The sequence below is a fragment of the Bombus vancouverensis genome, unplaced genomic scaffold (genome assembly GCF_051014615.1).
Source record: "Bombus vancouverensis nearcticus unplaced genomic scaffold, iyBomVanc1_principal scaffold0052, whole genome shotgun sequence".
Lineage (NCBI taxonomy): Eukaryota > Metazoa > Arthropoda > Insecta > Hymenoptera > Apidae > Bombus > Bombus vancouverensis.
In genome coordinates this window covers 361,440-385,354 of record NW_027468943.1, presented here as the reverse complement: position 1 = coordinate 385,354, position 23,915 = coordinate 361,440, and the positions used below count along the sequence as shown (strand labels likewise).

Below are 23,915 nucleotides of genomic sequence, written 5' to 3'. Positions count from 1 at the left end.
ACAGATAAAATATTCAAAAAGCAGGAAATTACAAGTCGAACATTTTCTGTCACCTCGGATGCCACAGACGCATAAGGGACGGTGGTATAATTAAATTCCCATCCTTGTTGGCAATCTTTCGTTGGCCACGATGGGTCCGGTACGTGGCTTCCATTTAGCAAAATTTCCGTGTAATTTACATCGTACATGCTGCATCTCGAGTAACCTTCGCGGTTGACTGGTATCGCCAGCGACAGCCTGAAACGAAGGAGAAGATAACGTAGATTGGTTCACGGTCTTCGATGCCGATGGACGTTCCGACAAGCGAGTAATTAACTTTCTATTTGAAACTCGACAAAAAATATTGGGAATCTCGAGTATTTATTGAGCTAATAATATTGATTGTTAGTCGAGTCTGATAAAACGTATTTGACTGGAATTTCATTTAAAGCGAAGAAAGTTATTTTCAATTGTAGCTGGATGTACGTTAATTGCTGTTTTCCTGTCTTTACAAATTACTCATTCCTTTGTTTCATCAGCCTTTTCGATTATTATTGTCTCGTATTATTATTGTCGAGTATTGTCTCGTGGTTATTATCTCAACGCTTTTATCGTGTCAATTTATTGCGTTGTGTTCATACGGGTTTGTAGAATATATAATAAACAATGCAATGAGAAATGAAAATGAGAAAATTTTGAAGAATTATTAAATTAGGTAAATTGAAGGGAAAGAAGTTCTGTGAAGGAACTGGATTGGATCTAAACAGATAATAAAGAAAGATGATCCAAGATTTGCGACCTCCGACGTATGTCGAAAACACTTACTCATTAATAACGAATGTCATTAAGATAATTCAGTGACGGTAATTGCGTCTGTTATTCTGATGAATGTTACATAACGAGATAGGAAGTCGATGTCATGATGACTGGCGCTGTCTGAATCAAATCAACCCTATTCACAACCAGATAATACCGTCAAACGATGTTTACATTATTATAATATGAAATCCAATTTGAAGGCTTCGTGAATTTCTATTATCCTTCAATGAAATTATGAAATAATGGCGCAATTTAATGATAAAGATTATTATTATTTCATTAGGCTTGCTGTATAATTTGCTAGATTGTCTTCAACCAGATAAATATATCAATAATTTTGGCAATGGCTATCATCACATACTTTATCGAAAGAGAGAACATTGGTTCTCTTTGATTTTCGATCGTTGAATCGTCGAAAGAAAACTTCGCGGCTCAGAGAAAGTTCTCCTACAAACACGTACATAGCATAAAAATCGGTAACACGCGGAAGTTCTACAGGAAAAAAATCAAAAAGACTTGCTGAGCAAGGCAAGAACTTTCCAATAGAAGGTGAGCATAATAATAAATAACACTTGCACGGATGCTTGCGGAGGAGTCGTTGACTATATTAAACTAATACTAATTATGAAACAATGTAACAGTAACGGTACTAGTCGTAATTAACATACTATCGTTAACATTATCGTGATATCGAAATTTCTTCCCACAAGATCACCGATTAATTGCATCGATTTGCGAAATTCTTAGTGTTCGATGATTATCATAGTCGAGGAAAGGTATTTACAAGACATTAACATCCGCATCTAATCACATCTCGTAGCATCGCGACTTATCACGCGTATCGCCTAACCTTTACATGAATATTGAACGAACGAACACTTCGAACGCATTATGCAAGTGTACGTTACGTTTTTCATTCGCCGGTAAAAGCTTTCAAAAACGAGTTAATGAGCGAATGATACGTGGCATGCGCGAAAGAAACGAATGCTTGCCCATAGAATAGCTGAAAATGATTCGAAAAGTATACTAGCAAAATAACAATAGATTCAGATGATAACTGACCAGTCGACCAGGATTAGTCACAGCCTTTTAACAATTCTATCGATTTTTTGCTACTATTATACTTATTAGTATCGTGGACGAAAGGCCTGGGAAATATCGGACGAACTATGAACAGTGTCGCGAGAGCCGGGGCGCCGTCGGGCCCATCAATGTGTCATCGGTCTTTTCAAGTGCATAGTTTCGTGGAAAAGACCTACGTGACCCTGGCCACGAGCGTCTGCAGAACACGTGTGCGGTGGGCCTAGGAAAAGGGCAATGGAATGCGACAACAGTCAGTCGAGAAACAGAGCGCGAGTCGAAAAGCACAGAGTGCGAGTCGAGAAGCCGAGTGCGAGTCGAGCGGAGATGGAGGTTGCGAGTGGCGTTGCCGAGAGAGTGTGGATTGCGCTGTGTTCTGTACGTTTGGTATGAATGGTTCAAGTTAAGCCACAATCGTCTCTTCTGTCTGATTAACATCTCTATTGTACACGTTTTGTAAACATATTACATCACGATATTACATATTTTGGGGGCTCAGCCGGGATTGGACAAGACAGAAAACGAAACGGTTTAACAGAGCTATTCGAGCTAGTTGTGAATTTACCGGTACGCGGTGCGGTAAAAGACGATATCGTTGACTGTTTAAGTTTGTGTTGTGTGAAAAATGGCCAACGTCGGGGACGAACGGTTGTCGGGTGAAGAGGGTTCGACGCTGGAGGAGCTGAGGAATAAGCTCGCGCGAATGAACCTCCCTATATCGGGTGCGAGGTCAGTGCTGATTGCAAGGCTGAATCGGGCGTGTAGGGCTGGACAATCGTATCGTAAGGGATCGACGGGCGGTGAAGAGCTAACCGGTCAACGAGATTTAGAAAGTGTACAGAGAGCTGAGCGTGATTGCAACGAAGATGAGGATGTTGAGAAAATGAATACGAAGGAGTTGAAGGAGCGCCTCGCTAGTTTGGGTTTAAAAACGACGGGAAGAAAAGTAGAATTACGCGCACGGCTACGAGCGGCCATGGATGGTAACGACATATCGTCGGAAGAAGAAAGCGACGACGAAAGTGAGGATGAAGATGGCAAGAAAAACGCAAGAGAATACAAGAGAGATACGCGAAGGGTGTATCAGGACCGTGACGAATGTTGTCGAAGGGCATGTGTTGGTTCGACGCTGAGTTTTAGAGACGTCGAAGATGCATTAGAGTCGTTTAGTGGCAACAGAGGTGAAAATGTCGAACGATGGTTCGAGTCGTTCGAGGAAGTCGCTGATACGTGCATGTGGTCGGATGGGCAGAAGGCAGTCTATGCAAGGAAGCTGCTGAAGGGATCAGCGAAAATATTTGCGAGCTTCGAGTGTCATGCCAGGACTTGGCATGAGTTGAAGAGGGGGCTAGTGAAAGAATTTTCGAGGAAAGTCAACAGTAGGCAAGTTCATCAGAAACTTGAAGAAACAAAAAAGGAGAGTGATGAAGCATGTTTGGCTTACATGTACCGTATGCTCGAAATAGCTAGCCATGTGGACATGGAGGAGGAAGCAAAGGTAGAATACATAGTGGATGGAATAATAGACGACGAGAACAATAAGGCTGTATTGTATGGCGCTACGTCAATCAAAGGGTTGAGGAAGAGGTTAGTGATGTACGAAGAGCAGAAGAGTCGCAGAGCAAAGTCGATTGTGAAGTCGGCTAAAACCCAGAAGAACGGGAAGCCCAGTCAATCTGTAGATGCAATGAAGAAAAGAAGATGCTTCATTTGCGGTAGTGAGGATCATCTAAGTGTTACGTGTCCGGAGAGGGGAGAAGGTGTTAGGTGTTTCAAGTGCAGCGGATTTGGACATATTGCAGCGAGGTGTACGGCACAACCGAAAGAGACTTGCGTAGTGTCAAGATCCGAAAAGGGGAAGTATGTGAAGGAAGTGGCGATAGATGATTGTAGGTTTGTGGCATTAGTGGATACAGGTAGTAACCTTACGTTCCTACGAGCGGATGAGTATGTGAGGTTAGGATCACCACCTCTGGGAAACTGCAAACTTAAGTTTGATGGTTTTGGTTCCGCTGGCAATAGTACCTGGGGCGAGTTTACAAGGGTAATGACGGTCGACGGGTACGACTTTACTGTCACCCTGCATGTTGTCTCGAATAAGGTAATGACAAGACACAGTCTACTCTTAGGTACCGACTTTTTAGACCAGGTAGAGTTGCGAGTCAAACGGGGCGAGGTGACATTTTTACGACTCGACGATCAGACCGACGGTCACGAGGACGCGCCGGATGTACTGAGGGTAAACGCGGTAGAACAGACCGACGAAACAGACCTGACACACGTACGGGAACCGCATTATCGTGAAGCGATTCGCGATATCGTTAGGGGGTATAGGCCGGAGAAGAAGCGAGACGTCGGAATAACCGAAAAAGTAGTTTTGAAAAGCGACAAGCCGATAGCGCGAAGACCGCGAAGACTGGCGCCGTCGGAAAGAAAGGAAGAAGATGATTTGATGGAAGCGTGGACAAACGAGGGTGTCATCAAATCGTCAGACTCGGAGTATGCGAGTCCGATAGGTGTAGTTAGAAAGAAAGATTTGTGTGTGCGTGTGGCTGGATGGGCCTTGTTACTAGGCGAGATTAAGTATCAGGTGTGTCATCGGCCGGGGAAAAGTATGCAGCATGTAGATGCTCCGAGTAGGAACCCCCTGCCGAGCACTATGTATGTAACGGAGAGTGAAGACGGGCTGATTGCACGGTTGAGAAGGGCACAGAACAAGGACACTGAAGTCCGTAGGATTTTGGACGCCGCAACGTGCAGTCAGGCCGATGGGCAGGTAGTAAGAAACAATATTTTGTATAAGGAGTGTGAGGACGATGTGCTAATAGTAGTATCGAAGGCGATGCGGGCTCAGGTAGTCAGGCAAGCGCACGAGCGTGGGCATTTCGAGGTTACCAAAACAGAAGCTATGGTCAAGAAGGACTTCTGGTTCAAGGGGTTACGCGAAAAGGTCGAACACGTGGTGTCCAACTGCCTTGACTGTAGCCTAACCCAACGAAACATAGGTAAGCTAGAAGGGAGCCTGCGAAATTACAAGAAAAGAAGAAAGCGTGCGAAGCAGTACCGAAGGAAGGACCCGCACACACCTCGATTTTATGAAACCTTGGGTCCTAAATGCCGAAAGTGACGCATCTGATGACAGCGAGATAGAAGGCAACATCTGAGGGCAGATGTTATTGCAGGATGGCCGAATGTAGTATCGTGGACGAAAGGCCTGGGAAATATCGGACGAACTATGAACAGTGTCGCGAGAGCCGGGGCGCCGTCGGGCCCATCAATGTGTCATCGGTCTTTTCAAGTGCATAGTTTCGTGGAAAAGACCTACGTGACCCTGGCCACGAGCGTCTGCAGAACACGTGTGCGGTGGGCCTAGGAAAAGGGCAATGGAATGCGACAACAGTCAGTCGAGAAACAGAGCGCGAGTCGAAAAGCACAGAGTGCGAGTCGAGAAGCCGAGTGCGAGTCGAGCGGAGATGGAGGTTGCGAGTGGCGTTGCCGAGAGAGTGTGGATTGCGCTGTGTTCTGTACGTCTGGTATGAATGGTTCAAGTTAAGCCACAATCGTCTCTTCTGTCTGATTAACATCTCTATTGTCCACGTTTTGTAAACATATTACATCACGATATTACATAAATAACACTTGCACGGATGCTTGCGGAGGAGTCGTTGACTATATTAAACTAATACTAATTATGAAACAATGTAACAGTAACGGTACTAGTCGTAATTAACATACTATCGTTAACATTATCGTGATATCGAAATTTCTTCCCACAAGATCACCGATTAATTGCATCGATTTGCGAAATTCTTAGTGTTCGATGATTATCATAGTCGAGGAAAGGTATTTACAAGACATTAACATCCGCATCTAATCACATCTCGTAGCATCGCGACTTATCACGCGTATCGCCTAACCTTTACATGAATATTGGACGAACGAACACTTCGAACGCATTATGCAAGTGTACGTTACGTTTTTCATTCGCCGGTAAAAGCTTTCAAAAACGAGTTAATGAGCGAATGATACGTGGCATGCGCGAAAGAAACGAATGCTTGCCCATAGAATAGCTGAAAATGATTCGAAAAGTATACTAGCAAAATAACAATAGATTCAGATGATAACTGACCAGTCGACCAGGATTAGTCACAGCCTTTTAACAATTCTATCGATTTTTTGCTACTATTATACTTATTTACTCCAAAGCTAAGATCCTATCTAGGCTAAACTAAACTCACAGGCTAAACTATGACTCACAGTTGGAAAATGCACTTATCTTATACGTAATCATTTATCAATTACTGAGTTCGTTAAGTTCTATTTTTGTTTGCTGAAAGGAAAAAATCTTACATTAATTAATCATCGCTATATCGTTGTTTGCTATTGTCTTTCGTCTGATCGACAATCATTTACCCATTCCATCGTTGTAGAACTCTTCATTTCTGGTTCCTATAATCTGGTATTTAATATCATCGAATTTATTTTGAAGCACGTGCACGTGCCAAAAAATTAGGTCACGGAAGTTTTATGCATTTCTGTGAAATCTGAAAGGGCAAAATTGCAAAGTACACGTGTGACACGTGGAAATATATAAAACATCGGAAAGTAGCACGCTTTGTAACGTTTAATCGAGGTAAAACAATTTTTTATCCAGCTTCTAGTTTTTTCTTTCGCTTCCTTTATATTCTGAAAAATATGCGTAAAAATCCGCAGGCTACGTATTATGACGTAAACGGAATGGAACGAATCAATAATAGAATAAATTAAATAATATTAATATTAAAATATTAAATAATATTAATATTAATATAAAAATTATAATAATAATAATCGATAATAAAAGAAATTAAGGACAATGGAACACATATTCGATTTATACTAAATATCCGCGGCTGTCCTGATATTTATTGCCAGTCGCGTACATACGTTCAAGTTATAATTTCTAATACCATTAGAAAGTTAGGAGAATTTTAATCGAGAACGAGCTCTATACCCTTTGAACGTAATTTGTTCGTCACTTAATCGCTGCACGCGGTAAACACTAACGAGCAGCTCTTAAACAAAAGTATTTGTACGTTATGGTCAACAACGGGGTGACTAGTTATTAGCGCGTTCTCCTGTTTCATTGAAATTTTAATTGCATCAACGTAGTACGTTCTATGGTCGACGTCTTAACATAATTGTACGGATCGAATGTCTTTACGTAAAACTGTCCCGTGCATGTTGACGATTCGCGGCCAATCAACGATATCAGGCCGAATGTTACGTGCTCGACGCTATTTTTTCGCCTTCACGCTCTCATTGTTTGCGCGAAGGTTCAACGCGTTCGCGCGGCGTACGCGATAATACGCGCTCCGGGAATTTTATCCAAGGAGCATTGTGCGAGCGCAACACGTTGCGACACCACATCCTTTGCCTCTCTCGAAACGTCTTAATAACGAATTATGGTGCAATCGAACCATGCGCGTATAGCAAAAAGCAATCGTTTCTAGCCGTTCACTTTGAACACCGCGAAGGTTAATTTGGCAACTACATATATATCCATGTATTGTGTTTCTAACGATTGCCAAATGCTATTTTCATGCATATAGTGATGCCATCCTTTTGTTACGAAGGATTAGCATCAGAGAAATTTTCGGCTTATTACGCATATTGAAAATGTAACGTAAGATTCATCTTTTTTTCAGCAAATATGCAGAGATACGCACAGGTGCGTTTGAGTATTAGAGCACCTACTGGTTACATTTATTGGAACGCTCTAGCGGATTTTACGCTGTAAAACATACGACGTGAATGAAAGTTCGGATTTATAATAAAATAAGCAGAAGATACAATCGGAAAAAGGATCTCAGCAAGACGATAGTATTAGGACAGCGTTAGGAAACGGTAGGCCAAGAAAAGCCGGTCGAAAGATGATTCGTAGAACTAAAGGAAAGTGTTGAGATATTGATCCGTTTCATAGCGCCGATGCGAGCGAAAAGCGAACTAAAAATTGCGCGTTTAAGCACTAAAATGTCTATATACTATCACGAAACTACGAAATATTACTAATCTTCTATTTACAACGAAGCTCGTAAGTCTCGTGACCAATTTACACGAAAAAAGATCGAGTTAGAGACACGATAACGCGTTAATGAAACTTCTAATCTCTAAATCTCTAGAGAGAAATCCTTAAAAGTTGTAGATCCTTAATAAACAATTTACCGATTACGACGATAAGTCCCCTGATGCTCGTAACCAATTTTACACAGAAAAGGGATCACCAAAGTTGCAAGACTTTCGAGTTGGAGGGTATGACGCGTTAACGAGAGCGTCGCGACGTATAATGTTTACAAAGTTTGTGTGGAAATTAACACGATCACCGTTGTCACCGTTTACGATCGTGTTTCCGAGATGAAAGAAACAGCTACTATTATGCAATCGATCGTTTCGAACTAGTAAACGGCGTAGCGAAATAAAACTCGGTGTAAGTCTTAACATACGTTCACTAGCAGGAACGTGTTTTATTGAAACTTTTACGACTCGCTACCGGCTGCCCCAGCCGTTGCATTATTTGAATAACATCGAAGGTTGTTGACCTAGCAACCGAACGAAGGTGCGATCCAATTGGAGGTGGATGTAATTACACCTTGAAATACCTTTCGTCATCGAGCATTTCCAATTCCCCGCCGAGTGTCCTCCATTTTTGCGCTTAGTCTTTACGCTCGATATCGTCGCGATTTGCAAGCACTCGCTAGCAACAGAATGTGCGATCGTCGTCGCGCGTCGCCGTTTCGACAGAATTAACGTCGTTGGAATCTCACAACGATTCAGAAACCGCATATTTACTTCGCGCGAAAACCACGATGAACGAGTTATGTCTCGTTCGGGCTAATTTCTTTGAAGTAGTCAATGTGTCGATTTTTAATTTATGCTTCAAATATGTAATATCGGAAAATAAGGATAGAAATTTTTTTCCGATTACTTACAATTTATTAATATTAAATTGAATATACAAATATAAATTGGACAGAGAACGATATTTATTTAACGGAAACTAAATGCAATACTCGTATCTATATCAAATAACTTTGCAGTTATTTGATCACTCTCGTCACAACGAATCTAACACACACACACACTCTCTCTCTAACAACTCTATCAATTCTCACGACTCTACTCTTCGACGACTCGAAACCTCCAACGACTCTACTCTTCGACGACTCAATTAGCTCTGATCTTCGCCAATACACTCCTGCTCGGTCGTGCTCGCTCTTGCTCTCGTCCTCTCTCACACACACACACGCACACTTTTCGGCTCACATACTCTGGCCTCTCGATTGCCACTCCTTGAAATGTGGAACCGTACTTCTGTTTTGACGCTGCTTATCTTTTCTCGCGTCACTGTTACTAGGCGCTCTTGGATGTAAACAAACCACGAAAGACGACGTACACGGTGTTTTCTAATTTCAGCCGATCTCCAATCAAAGCTATTCTACGATATTACAAATATTACGAATCTAAGATCCAGTGTGGAGGATTTGAAGGGTTGACTCTGAGATTTGAGAGTAATTTCAGAGAATAGAAGCTTAATTCCTGCGATTACTTCCTTCACATACTTCCCCTTTTCGGATCTTGACACTACGCAAGTCTCTTTCGGTCGTGCCGTACACCTCGCTGCAATATGTCCAAATCCGCTGCACTCGGAACACCTAACACCTTCTCCCCTCTCCGGACACTTAACACTTAGATGATCCTCACTACCGCAAATGAAGCATCTTCTTTTCTTCATTGCATCTACAGATTGACTGGGCTTTCCGTTCTTCTGGGTTTTAGCCGGCTTCACAATCGACTTTGCTCTGCGACTCTTCTGCTCTTCGTACATCACTAACCTCTTCCTCAACTCTTTGATTGACGTAGCGCCGTACAATATAGCCTTATTGTTCTCGTCGTCTATTATTCCATCCACTATGTATTCCACCTTTGCTTCCTCCTTTATGTCCACATGGCTGGCTATTTCGAGCATGCGGTACATGTAAACCAAACATGCTTCATCACTCTCCTTTTTTGTTTCTTCAAGTTTCTGATGTACTTGCCTACTGTTGACTTTCCTCGAAAATTCTTTCACTAGCCCCCTCTTCAACTCATGCCAAGTCCTGGCATGACACTCGAAGCTCGCAAATATTTTCGCTGATCCCTTCAGCAGCTTCCTGGCGTAGACTGCCTTCTGCCCATCCGACCACATGCACGTATCAGCGACTTCCTCGAACGACTCGAACCATCGTTCGACATTTTCACCTTTGTCGCCACTAAACGACTCTAATGCATCTTCGACGTCTCTAAAACTCAGTGTCGAACCAACACATGCCCTTCGACAATATTCATCACGGTCCTGATACTCCTGTGGCGGATCGGTATCAACAGGACGCCGACAGGTCGAGGCATCAACGCGGCGCAACACCTCCCGGGCGATCCGCGGGTACCAACCGCCAACACTAGAGGGCTACGACGACAACGAGTCTATCTGTCTAACTCGCTAGCGGTCGAATATACGAGCGATTGATACAAATACCGCACCTAGCGAGACTCCCTCTACGTCTAAGGCAGGGACTACCGGGCATAGCCTTACTGACGAGTCCACCGGTAGTCCCGGGACGAAACGCAAACACTCACACTCTCTTTTCATTCGCCTCACACCCTTCGCGTATCTCTCTTGTATCCTCTTGCGTTTTTCTTGTCATCTTCATCCTCACTTTCGTCGTCGCTTTCTTCTTCCGACGATATGTCGTTACCATCCATGGCCGCTTGTATCCGTGCGCGTAATTCTACTTTTCTGCCCGTCGTTTTTAAACCCAAACTAGCGAGGCGCTCCTTCAACTCCTTCGTATTCATTTTCTCAACATCTTCATCTTCGTTAGAATCACGCTCAGCTCTCTGTATGTTTCCTAAATCTCGTTGACCGGTTAGCTCTTCACCGCCCGTCGATCCCTTAGGATACGATTGTCCAGCCCTACACGCCCGATTCAGCCTTGCAATCAGCACTGACCTCGCACCAGATATAGGGAGGTTCATTCGCGCGAGCTTACTCCTCAGCTCCTCCAGCGTCGAACCCTCTTCACCCGACAATCGTTCGTCCCCAACGTTTGCCATTTTTCACACTACACAAACTTAAACAGTCAACGATATCGTCTTTTACCGCACCGCGTACCGGTAAATTCACAACTAGCTTGAATAGCTCTGTTAAACCGTTTCGTTTTCTGTCTTGTCCAATCCCGGACGAGCCCCCAAAAATATGTAATATCGTGATATAATGTATTTACAAGGAGTGGACAATAGAGATGTTAATCAGACAGAAAAAGACGATTGTTGTTCAACCTGAACTATTCACGCCAAACGTACAGAAAACAGCGCAACTAAATAACTAGATAGCGACTCGACTTTTACCAAAACGCAATCAACACTCTCTCGGCAACGCCACTCGCAAACTCTGTCTCCGCTCAACTCGCACTCGGCTCCTCGACTCACACTCTGTTTCTCGACTCACACTCTGGCCGTTGTCGCATTCTATTGCCTTTTTCCTAGGCCCGCCGCACACGTGTTCTGCAGACGCTCGTAGCCAGGGTCACGTAGGTCTTTTCCACGAAACTATGCACTTGAAAAGACCGATGACACATTGATGGGCCCGACGGCGCCTCGGCTCTCGCGACATTGTTCATAGTTCGCCCGATATTTCTTAGGCCTTTCGTCCACGATACTACATATATGTAGTGGTGTACTGGTCATCTTTTTTCCACACGTTTTTAGCTTTTTAGCTGTTTGTGAATGGGCGCCTAATCAGCCAATCAGAAATGGCCGGTATTCTATGAATCCTTTTCTTCAATGCTCGAAGAGCTGGATATTTATCCAAAGCTGATGCCCCAAACATATACTCGAAATTTTCAAGGGCCGCTGCAAACACGAAGTCCGCCCATGTCGTCTGAAAAAAGGTTTGTATACATTTATTTTGTACCTCCTCTATTAAACAATTTTTTTAATTTACCTTGAAAAATGTGAAAAATCGAACTCTTAACTAAAGATCACTAGCTTTTTAGGAAGAATTTGGATTTTTATTTTATTGTCAGAATTTAATGGATAATTTTAGAAACTTCAACCTTTGGAGGTATTTGTTAATTAAAAATGACAAAACTGGTATTATGTAAAAAAGAGTAATGTGTATCCTGAATCAATGTCGAATGGAAATTAGACAGTTCTATAAAAATAATCCTTCTCACGATTCCACAACTTCATAGCTTAATTAAATACAATTCTTCGGCGATATAATTACAAATACATTTACAGGAATTGTGTAATATGATAAATATCTCGTTAAAGAAATTGAAATCGTAAATTCCGCGGATAACCAGCGTTTATCATATAGAGACAGGGATTTGCAAAGAATAAAAGTTGTAGAACGTTGAAAGGCGTTGAGAGAAACGTGATGTTATCCCGTTATTCGTTAACGCAACGCAGTTAAAAAAATCCCGTAGGAAGATTACGATAATAGATAACCTGAGTCGAGTGTTTGTCGGGGGATCTAAAAGATTCTTTCGAGTTGAGCGTCTGAGATTGCAGAGAAGAAAATTTGGAAGCCATCGAATTCGTGATGTCGATAGAAATCTTCAGTTGGAATCGTTGTATCATAACGTAGTCTGCTTATTGTCGATAAGACTTTACTAAACTAAAAGTGACTACTAAAAGTTTCTATCCTCTAAATTCTATCTACGATTCTATAATCTAAAAACTGACTTTTGCAAACAAACTGTAACATTCGCTTAACGGAAAGACATACGTATCTTGTTTGTACTCGTCTTTTCACAATGAATTCTTGAACGTCTGTCTCTGTGGTGAGACAAATGCAAAGTCATCTCATCAGTTACTCACCTTGCTTCAAATCTCCAAGAGCATCGACGAGCACGTCGCATATCATCGCATCCCATTCGTTCCTTCCCATTAGATCGTACTTCTTCGCCAAGTATCGCGCCACAGCGTTACTCTGCGCTACCGGTTTCCCGTCTATCTCCAGCACAGGCAGCATTTTATAAGGCATTGCTAAGAACAAACATGGCTCATATGAACACTGTGTAGAGGGAAACGATCGATAGGAAATCACAACACAGCTTCCGAGGCCGTTGCGTTCTTGTGAATAAATGAATCGAAATCATTTCGGTTTTAATCAACATGGCCTAGTAAAGAAATACAGAAATGTCTTCTTTCTCCTTTTTTTCTTTTCTTACGATTACGATGGACAAGGTATCGCGTGTTTTTGACTGTTGGGAAGAACCTAAAGTTTTTAAAATCAAGGATAAATGATCGAGTATAAAATTTGTAATTCTCACGGAAAGGAACGAATCTGTCCGATGCGGTGTACTGAATGTACGAGGAACGATCAGTATCGTTTTGCAGCATTGCATAAGGAAGACCTTCTGCAATGATAGTGGACTTACAACTGCGAATAAAAAATTCACGTCGCATAATACCAGACACGGAAAAGATATTAGAAAATGTACACGGTTCTTGTAATGAAAATTGAAATGCAAGGAATATAAATCGAATGTCTCTTGCGAACGTAATTTTGTGTTTTACACCGACAGGATTGATTTACAGACTTACGTTGATTTTTGGTTTCTCTATCTGCAAGCGACATATAAGATTATATCGAAGACTAGGTTGCGTAAAACTTTTATTATACTATTTACGATAGAAATGTCGCAACGGAAGATCGAATTTTATGTCTGCTTTGTTCTTTCGACTTTTTAGCTATGTTCTTGTTCATTTCCGAACTGATTTCAATTTTTTATCCTTCTTTTCCGACAAGTCCCAAAAAGTTTTTAAATTAACGAGAAACGTAGAAGTATTTTTGTATTCCTATTTTAAGTCACCTATTTACGGTTTTCTCAAAATATTCGAAATGCTTCGATTCATTGAAAACAATAAAGATTGCAACACAAAAATTCGAGAATCGTAAGTGAATTAAGTTGGTATTCGATAAACACGATATTACGGAAGCAAAACTTAATGAAAAGTTCGACTTTATTCCGTATGAAATTTTACTTTAAGTAAGTTTAGCCTGCACGTGAAACGAAAGTTTTATATACAGAAAAGTTTGAGTAAATGGTAGATACCTGAGAGTTGAACGATGAAAGTAAAAATCGATTCTTCACGCTTACAATCCTTGTATTCAGGCCAGAGTTCTTCGGGGATCCTCTCGTCGGTATACTCGATGCCAGTATATGCAAATATGTACCGTATATGTTCGGCACGACCACGGGCATTGAAGTAGATTTGTTTGTAGGTAGGTTCGTCGCTCATTTTCCTTGCTCTGTCAACTTATCGAGAAAAATGATACAATTAACTCGTGTAATTAACAGACTGTGTGCGTGTTTGTGTGTATAGAGAACAATTTATTTATAGATGGAATAATTCGTATAATACGCAAAATAAATCATTTAGAAGGCTGGAATATGTGTTTTTGAAACAATTAATTATGTCGAAAAATATTTCAAACGAGATATAATTATGAAAAAAATAATAATTAAATGTATGTAAATGCATGTAATAATAGTTAAATGTATGTAAATGTAATAATTAAATGTAATTAGTTTCTTTATACGCACGCGATATTATTGGCGATATATGAAGGTCAACTTTATTTTTTTAAATAGATATATTTATACGTATATTTATAGATATAAATACATATATTATATAGATATAATAGTATATATAATATATATAATAATATATATGTCGAGTCTGAATCTCCGAGTCCGAGCTCGAGGCGCCCTCCCGGGGAGGGCTCGCGGGAGGTAGCGGTTCTGCGTTGAAGTTCTCCATCGTCCGGTCGCGCGTGGGGTACCTTTATTGTCGATAGTTACACTAGCGACGAGGGCCTCAGGCTTGATAACGAATCCGTGACCAACGGGAGGACAGGTTCCCTTGCTCTAACTCACACGTGCACCACTCCCTGCTCGTAAGGCACTCGACTTCCTTCACCGATCAGCTCTCTAGCAAGACTGCTCGTCATCCCAACGACGCCACCGAAACAAGACTCCGGTCGAGTGTCTCAGTACACACGATCCTCCGATCGACGTACGATTACTATCGGTTTGGATACTTGCGATTGTTTCGTTATGGCTATATGAGGCTCTAGGTTGCAAGGTTAAGGTGTTGTCCTGAAGTTCCACAGGGGCCCCGGCGTCCTTTTGTCTCCGACTCGGCCATGCTGACACTTACACGTCCTCGTGTGTGGCCTGCTGGCTTAGTCTACCCGTCGGGGCTTCCACCACGCAGGCATCAACCCGGCGCTCGTCCTCGGGGCAATGTTTTTCTTCTCGCCGCGATGGACAGCGAGACGCGATGTGTCCCGGCATGTGGCAGTGAAAGCACAACGCTTTTGGTGGTGCAGCCGGTCAGCTTTCCTCCGGACGTCGGGGGTCCTCCTTCGGTTACCACTTCGCCCTCTTGCGGCATTCGAATGTCGGATGTCCGTAAATACCGCAGTGGCCACACCTGGTCCAGGGGGCGGGTGACCTGCCTCGTTTGTTTCCGGAGCTCGCTAATGACCTCCACGGCGGGGGCGTTGGCCACTCCGTGTATAGGAAGGGCTTCATTTCTCTTTGGAATTGTTTCACCGACGTGATGTCACTCGTGAGCGCTAATCGTTTAAAACGTTCATCGCGCGAGCCCAGCAGATGGAGGGCGGTGGCGGCGAGTACCTCTTTCCTGGTTGAATTTCGCCACTTCGACCCCAGGAGGGTGATGATACGATTTCCGTACGCTCCTGGTGTTTCGCCGTCCCGCGGTAGTTCCTCGGCTACCTTGATTAGCGACGCGGCTGCTACTTCTTGGCCACCGAAGTGCGCGGCGAATTGTTCCTTAAAATCTGGCCAGGTGAGCTCGTCGCCGTTCATTATCTGCGTAAGCCAGTACGCTGCCGGACCCTCTAGGGCACGGTTTAGGGCAGAATACAGTGCGCTGTTTTTCAGGCGGTGGTCCCTCATGAGCAGGCCGACGGCTGTGCACAGGCGGCTGGATCTGCGTCCGCGGCTTCGGGGTTGAAGCGCGGCAGCGATACCCAGGTTGCCCGGTGTCCTTTCTTCTTCTTCTTCTTCTTCTTCTTCCCTAGCGACCGCTTTAGTGCGCGCACGATACTCTTACGATCCCGTGCCGACAACGTGTGTTCGGATGCCACTTCCGATGTCGAGTCTGAATCCGAATCCGAGCTCGAGTCACATTCCGAGTCCGAGCTCGAGGCGCCCTCCCGGGCAGGGCTCGCGGGAGATTGCGATTCCGTGTTGGAGTTCTCCATCGTCCGGTCGCGGGTGGGGTACCTTTATTGTCGATAGTGACACTAGTGACGAGGGCCTCAGGCTTAATAACGAATCCGCGGCCAACGGGAGGACTATCATATAAAAAGCAACAGGATACACGAAATAATATAATTCTGACTAGGACAACATAAACGCAAGAAGTGTTGATATTGAAAAAAATATTTAATTTTGTATATAAATATTTTCATATTTAAAAAAGTTTCCGGAAGCAGGAAGATTTACAAACAAATAATATCATAAACCGAATGTTTCATGATCCTTTTCTAATTAGAGTGTGTGACAGCATGAGAGAACGTTTCTTAAAAATATGACTTATTGCAATTACTTAATCGCAATTATAAACGATTAAGACCTTCTCACAACGAGGCAATCTATCCAAAGTGTAAAACTCGTTATACTTGATGAGAAAACAAATCTCTACTTAGGTTTCATTTCGTTTCATCGCGTTCATAAAAAGTGAATTTGTATGAACACATCGTGCAATTTAGTAATTAGGACCGTTGATCTCGCTGCAACATAGATGGATAGAAAAAAGCCATTTAAAATGATACAACGTCGGGAAGACAATTATGAAAATTATAAATGGAGCACAAGATAAAATTGTTTAAGATTAATTCTTCTTTTTTTTTTTTAATCGCGAGTGTTTGCAAACGAAGTTTCAATCTGTTTACAATGATAGCAATGAGAGGAGGATGTCTATGAAAGTTATAAATGCGATATTGAATAACATTTCTGCGAGTGGGTTTGTTTTTCGTTACAAATGTTTTTTAAACGAATCTGCAATCTGTTGGAAACAACGGAACAGTAACGGGACGACTGATAGGGAAATAAAAAAGATCGCGTTTTATTTGAACAGACAAATCTTTGAAATCTATTCGAAAGTCTATTTGAATTGGTACGAGCTCGAAAGGAACGGCGAATACTATAGAAGAAGGATTAATTAAAATTCTTATTAATCTGTACGCTTTGTATATTAAATACCTTGATCGATGCCAAGATAACAAATTATTATACGAAACAGTGAAGTATCCACGTCTGACATTAATATTGAGTATTACCATTACTGTAATTTAATTTTTAACCGATCCTGAAAATTCCTTAGAACGTAAAAAGTATAAAATGTTACTGTGCATTTCAAGATTAAATGCACTGTAATTTAGAAACAGTTATGAAGCGGAAACAAATAATTTATTCAGAATAAGAATTCTACGTAATCATGTTAAAAAAAAAACGTACTTATAACGCGTTAAAACTCCAAATATGTAAAGACAATAAGGGAAAAAAATTAAACGAAGAATCGTAAATTCACACAAGATTTTATCCAAAAAAAAATTGGCCTGTACCAATATTTTTATTTGTCGTTACAAGTTACGAGGGTATTAAAAAGTTGGCCACGAATGGACCAGAGATAAGAATTTATCAGACTTGCTCTCGTAAATTTCAAGACGTTGCATCGGATATTCTTGAAAATCTTTGGACAATGGCCTCGATATTTCGCAGCTTCTATCCTCGAAGCGGAAGAACTCGGCGTTAAAAGCGACAGAACTGGAGAAACCCGGTGACCGCGAGCCTTTCACGCTCTCGACAGATTTCTCATCCCTCGTAATCCTCCCGGTGTCACCCAATTTCCACCCTCGTATTGCGATTTGTTGCTTCCAACGAGGCGACACCTTGTCTTGTGATTTCCTTTTTCGTCGCGTGAAACACGACCGAACACTTGTTCACACACACAATTCGTATTTATCTAACTCGACAAAACGCCGTGTCATTGAAACAATAGCATTCTTTGGCTTTTATGTAAATTCCAATAAATTATGATAATGTTCGTGGAGACATTATTGCTACCTATTTTATCTGTCGTGATCCAAATTGATTTGTGGCTACGTATGTATATATATATATTTGTATTTTCTTTTGTTCTTTCTTTTTAATTTATGTGATCTGAGAATTACATTTCTGAGAGTTCGGTGAAATTCGATGCTTTATTTTTATCAGTAGAATCTTCCTTGTCATTGTCAGAACGCAGACGTTTACGCGTTTACGGAAAGTTTAAGGATACAAAAATACAGAAAAATGTAGAAAATATGCAAGAATATGTAAAATATCGAAAGTACAGTACTTCTAATAATACTTAGTAGCATGCTTACAAACAAATTTCTTTTGTATTTCTTGAAATTGCGTAAAGATTCGCGGTAATTATCGGATTTTTGTCCTCTTTTATCTGCTTTTTTTATTCGCAACTTATATGAGATATGAATTAATATTCAACGACGTGCGCTCTGTGCTACGAAATGAATTATCTCGCGTTAAGACTGCGGCAATTCTTACGTTTGATATTTCATTTAACGAACAGCCGCGCGTTCCTGAGTTTAAAAACCGCCACTCTGAACTTACGCTGAGAATAATATCAGGAAAAGCGAACGAGAGATGATTAGAAAGAAAATGCGAGGAGCAGTGAGGGGGATATTACTAGACTGCGCTTTTTTGTGCAAGTATAGCAGGATGTTTGGGAGTGTAAAATTTTAACGAATGCGTATAATATGAAAAAAATATATGAAATATCCAAGGTATAGTTTTATTAAACTTACTTTTTATAATGCTTCGTAGGTAAAACAATTTTCTATCCAGATTCCACTTTCTCAATTATATTTTAAAAAATGCTCGATAAGGAGTACAATTTTCTACCCTTTCTAATTATATCTTCCAAAATTCTTGATAGGTGAAACAATATTCCACCGACGATTTACTTTTTTAATTGTATCCCCCAAAATATGGACCTGCTTAACGTTTAGATATTATTATTTTTTTCGTTGTTACTTGATACGGCTAGCAATTAAATAGTGAGAATAAGAAGAATTGGAAGTGCCATTTTCGAAAAAGAATTTTGGTTTTAAATTGGAAATTAAATTTGGTTTGGACATATATGACACAATTTGTATGGACAATGAAGAGTACGAATCTACGAATTTCGAGGTAAAAGTATTGATATATGTATCGATATTTCTGGTCGTTACAATATCTCTAATCAATACAAAGTTCTAACTGAATGTTAGAATGTTAAACGTTAAAACGTTTAAAACGTTAAAATGTGTATCGAATCGTTGTAATTCCAAAGATGTCAATTGATGTAATGTAATAATAAAGTATAAAGTATAATAAAGTATAAAGTATAATTTCGTCTGTGGTATAATCTTTCTATTCCATTTTGTTACGTCGCACCGCGAGCAATATGGCAACGAGATGTCACCGGATACTCGCAGCGTATCCTCCATAGTTTCAAGTACCTTCCATAAATCTCATAGATTTCCTAGAAAAGGTCCTTCAAACCAAACAAACGTCTGTTTCCGAAGAATTTCTAAAGACTATTGTCTACCCCGACTGGACAAGGGAAAGTTAGTTTTTCTCACGTATGCTGCAACTTTCCTCCCACTAACCACATTCTCTCGAGGGCGGTTAAGACCCTTCGTTAACCAATTAACAACGAAGCCACTTCCTTCACTCTCCTAACTAAAATCGTCACCAACAAATCCGTATGGTCCCGTGCGCTAGACACACCCATCCTTAGCTTTCCTCCGAGACAGCATCGTCTCCCAAGACAGTTCTGATTTCACATCCTTCGAACGGTCAATATCCTTCCACCGGGTAGGACACACCCACAGATCAGTCACTCATTCATCTCGTACATATTCTCAACGCGAGAATTGATTGTAATTTCAACAAATAAATAAAAAAAAAAAAATCTGGTACATACGCACCAGCGTAACTGCCTTCGTTATAAGTTGTTGGAATAAACGGTGAAATATAACTTACTATACTGTGTCATATTCATTTAACCACCTCTTATCTTAACCGAAACAGGGGAACGACTACTTCGCGGCGTCGATTCACCGAATCGTAGCGAGAATTTACGCCTCTCGCTACTGCGACTGCGTCTCTCCGCGAACGGTCGTAACACATTGATCGACAGAAGTACTAAACTCTAATAACATAAATTTATATATTTTCTATTTCCCAGCCACCAGTTTTATAGATTTTTTTATCTTCTGTACTACTTTTATCCCTTTTATTTTTTCTTACATGAGATTATTGTAAATTTAATATCATTTGTTCGCAATATTTGTTATTTATCTTTCCTTGAATTTGAAATTTCGCGCTTCAATGTTGTGTGTTGTTCGACGTTTTATCGAACGATGTTTATCGAACTAGTTTATGAATACGTACATAATCATTAAATAATCTATAAACCTTACTAGTTTGTTTTTACTAAGTTTTGTTACAGAAAACATGTTCTCATAAATTTTCAACTTTAATTTATGGAAATTTATTAACCTTAAACTATAAAATCATTCAATGAGTCTTTCCGGATGTTTTTATGTAGTCATAATTTCACATATCAGCACAGCTCCACCAATAGGATAAGAGTTACGTGGAAGCAACAGGGGGGAAGAAGAACATATAGATATCTAAAGGTTATTTTTGTCTCATTCAAGTTTCTGTTAACCGGCTTGGAAATTTCCTGTGCTTGTTTCGACTTTGAAGTCTTAAAAAAAAAATTGTAAGTAAATAGTATATATATAGTATATATATCTCGAGTCAAAGTTTCTCTTTATAAATAATAAACCGTTTAAAAACTATATTTTGTATGTTTTTTCCTTATTCATAATTAAATAATAAATATGAAATACTTCTACAGAAAGCCGACATCCTTCAATTAACCGAACAGCAGATGATTTAAAAATTAGTAGTTGAAAGAAATAAATGTTATTACATGTTCATAATTGATCGATAAATTTAAGTATACAATTAGATAGATATAGTATACTTTATTAAGACCTAGATAAAAGACTTTTTTCTCGTTTCTCTTCTCTTACTTAATCACTAAGAGTTATATAACGTTTATTCGATAATTCTGCTTCTCCTGACCTTTCCACAAATGGTTGTTTATATCTCGACATTCTTGGTACTTTTAATCAAATTTTAATAACAGTACTTTACTCGTCAGAAGTAAATAAAAAAGCTCTAGGTAGAAGCAAGGATTTACTTACCTTTCCTTTCTCGAATCTCAGTTAGCAATGTCGTTCCTCTTGAAAGATTTTCCAAGTTTCCAAGACAATTTCCACGCTGGTAACATTGTATACATTTCAAGTATCGTGACCACAGGAACTTGTTGAGGCAATATTGAAGAAAGCAAAGAGAATGAAGAAATTGTAAGAACTATGAGAGACTACTCCTTCTTTCACAACTTATTTTCTCTTCGTTTGGGGGGAAAAACACAAATGAACGTAACGGTTGGTTTCATATACGTTTCAGATATCTGCTACTATCGCATGGAGGAGAATCCTGAAAAGAAGGAAGCGAGGAAGAATCAACTTTTGAACGAAACAATACCATTTTACTTGACTAAATTCGACCAGATTATTGGCAAAAATAAAGGATATATCATTCCTTCTACCGTAAGATTTTTTATCCAAATTTAATGTTAAAATTTTTAGTCTTTGTGCAAACTGGGCCATGTTGTCCATAAAAAATTATTGAAACTTTGTTGCGACAAGACAGCTTTAATTGTTGAGAGCAGAGTGTATCTTTAAAATTCACTCCTGTTAGTTTATGTACAAATGAATTTGCCAAGATTTTCAGCTTTTAGATAATTATTCATGTATCTTCCTCATCAAGTTTGATAGAAATTATTACTATCGTAATCAAAGCAAAGATTAAGATATGTAAAATCATTTCTCTGGATATGACACTCTTGTTTAATGAGTGATAAATGATACCATTCGAAATATCATATTTATATAATATATAATGATACTTATAAGTGTAATCACTTAAGTACAGATATCTGAATTTTTCTCACTGTCACTGACATAGATACGTATTATCGTCCCTTAGATTACTTGACCAGTTTATTTCTTTCATCACTGTGTTATTATATAACAATAATAAATAGTCACATTAAATTAATTTAGTATGATTATGTTGTTTAATAATACGTGTTTCATTGCAAAATATTTAGCGATTGAAGGGCTCATAGGAAACATGAAAGTGAAAGAATACTAGAATCTACAGTTTACGATTTCAATTTCTTTAACGAGATATTTATCATATTACACAATTCCTGTAAATGTATTTGTAATTATATCGCCGAAGAATTGTATTTAATTAAGCTATGAAGTTGTGGAATCGTGAGAAGGATTATTTTTATAGAACTGTCTAATTTCCATTCGACATTGATTCAGGATACACATTACTCTTTTTTACATAATACCAGTTTTGTCATTTTTAATTAACAAATACCTCCAAAGGTTGAAGTTTCTAAAATTATCCATTAAATTCTGACAATAAAATAAAAATCCAAATTCTTCCTAAAAAGCTAGTGATCTTTAGTTAAGAGTTCGATTTTTCACATTTTTCAAGGTAAATTAAAGAAATTGTTTAATAGAGGAGGTACAAAATAAATGTATACAAACCTTTTTTCAGACGACATGGGCGGACTTCGTGTTTGCAGCGGCCCTTGAAAATTTCGAGTATATGTTTGGGGCATCAGCTTTGGATAAATATCCAGCTCTTCGAGCATTGAAGAAAAGGATTCATAGAATACCAGCCATTTCTGATTGGCTGATTAGGCGCCCCTTCACAAACAGCTAAAAAGCTAAAAACGTGTGGAAAAAAGATGACCAGTACACCAGTATATATATATGTACGCTGGCATCGCTATGTTGGTAAATGTTCGATGTTATACGTGTCGTAAAATGTAACAGTTCTATTTAAAGAAAAAATTTCGTTTCTATGAGTACGTTTAAAGTTTAACTATAAAAAGTCTCATCTGAGCTGTGTTCCTTTATGTGAAGGTATTATTGTGTGTAATATTGTGAATTACGACTTTTCCTCTCCGATATTCGTGAATTGAATCACGGTCAACTCAGCTTGAACTAAAATCCTAACTAAAATCGTCACCAACAAATCCGATGGTCCCGTGCGCTAGACACACCCATCCTTAGCTTTCCTCCGAGACAGCATCGTCTCCCAAGACAGTTCTGATTTTACATCCTTCGAACGGTCAATATCCTTCCACCGGGTAGGACACACCCACAGATCAGTCACTCATTCATCTCGTACATACGCACCAGCGTAACTGCCTTCGTTATAAGTTGTTGGAATAAACGGTGAAATATAACTTACTATACTGTGTCATATTCATTTAACCACCTCTTATCTTAACCGAAACAGGGGAACGACTACTTCGCGGCGTCGATTCACCGAATCGTAGCGAGAATTTACGCCTCTCGCTACTGCGACTGCGTCTCTCCGCGAACGGTCGTAACACATTGATCGACAGAAGTACTAAACTCTAATAACATAAATTTATATATTTTCTATTTCCCAGCCACCAGTTTTATAGATTTTTCTATCTTCTGTACTACCTTTATCCCTTTTATTTTTTCTTACATGAGATTATTGTAAATTTAATATCATTTGTTCGCAATATTTGTCCTTGAATTTGAAATGTCGCGCTTCAATGTTGTGTGTTGTTCGACGTTTTATCCAACGATGTTTATCGAACTAGTTTATGAATACGTACATAATCATTAAAGAATCTATAAACCTTACTAGTTTGTTTTTACTAAGTTTTGTTACAGAAAACATGTTCTCATAAATTTTCAACTTTAATTTATGGAAATTTATTAA

At 39.9% G+C, this 23,915-nt stretch overlaps 2 protein-coding genes and 1 long non-coding RNA gene across 3 annotated transcripts in view; 1 reads left to right on the top strand and 2 right to left on the bottom strand.

The window, feature by feature from the left end:
• LOC143304736 (uncharacterized) overlaps positions 1-13,315 on the bottom strand; it is a 41,469-nt gene extending 28,154 nt beyond the window's left edge. The window contains exon 1 of the long non-coding RNA XR_013061387.1: positions 12,778-13,315. This is a non-coding gene — a long non-coding RNA (uncharacterized LOC143304736). The remainder of the gene's footprint in view (positions 1-12,777) is intronic.
• An 820-nt stretch (positions 13,316-14,135) lies between these two features.
• Positions 14,136-23,915, bottom strand: part of LOC143304732 (glutathione S-transferase-like) — a 34,344-nt gene continuing 24,564 nt past the window's right edge. Inside the window, exon 2 of the mRNA XM_076627254.1 lies at positions 14,136-16,297. Coding sequence (XP_076483369.1) covers positions 16,125-16,297 — 173 coding nt within the window. The 3' untranslated portion in view covers positions 14,136-16,124. The remainder of the gene's footprint in view (positions 16,298-23,915) is intronic.
• LOC117162652 (glutathione S-transferase-like) lies at positions 20,917-23,132 on the top strand. The gene is made up of 2 exons (XM_076627253.1): positions 20,917-21,679; positions 22,707-23,132. The coding sequence occupies exons 1-2, from the start codon at positions 21,443-21,445 to the stop codon at positions 22,872-22,874; spliced, it is 405 nt and encodes a 134-aa protein (XP_076483368.1). The 5' UTR covers positions 20,917-21,442; the 3' UTR covers positions 22,875-23,132.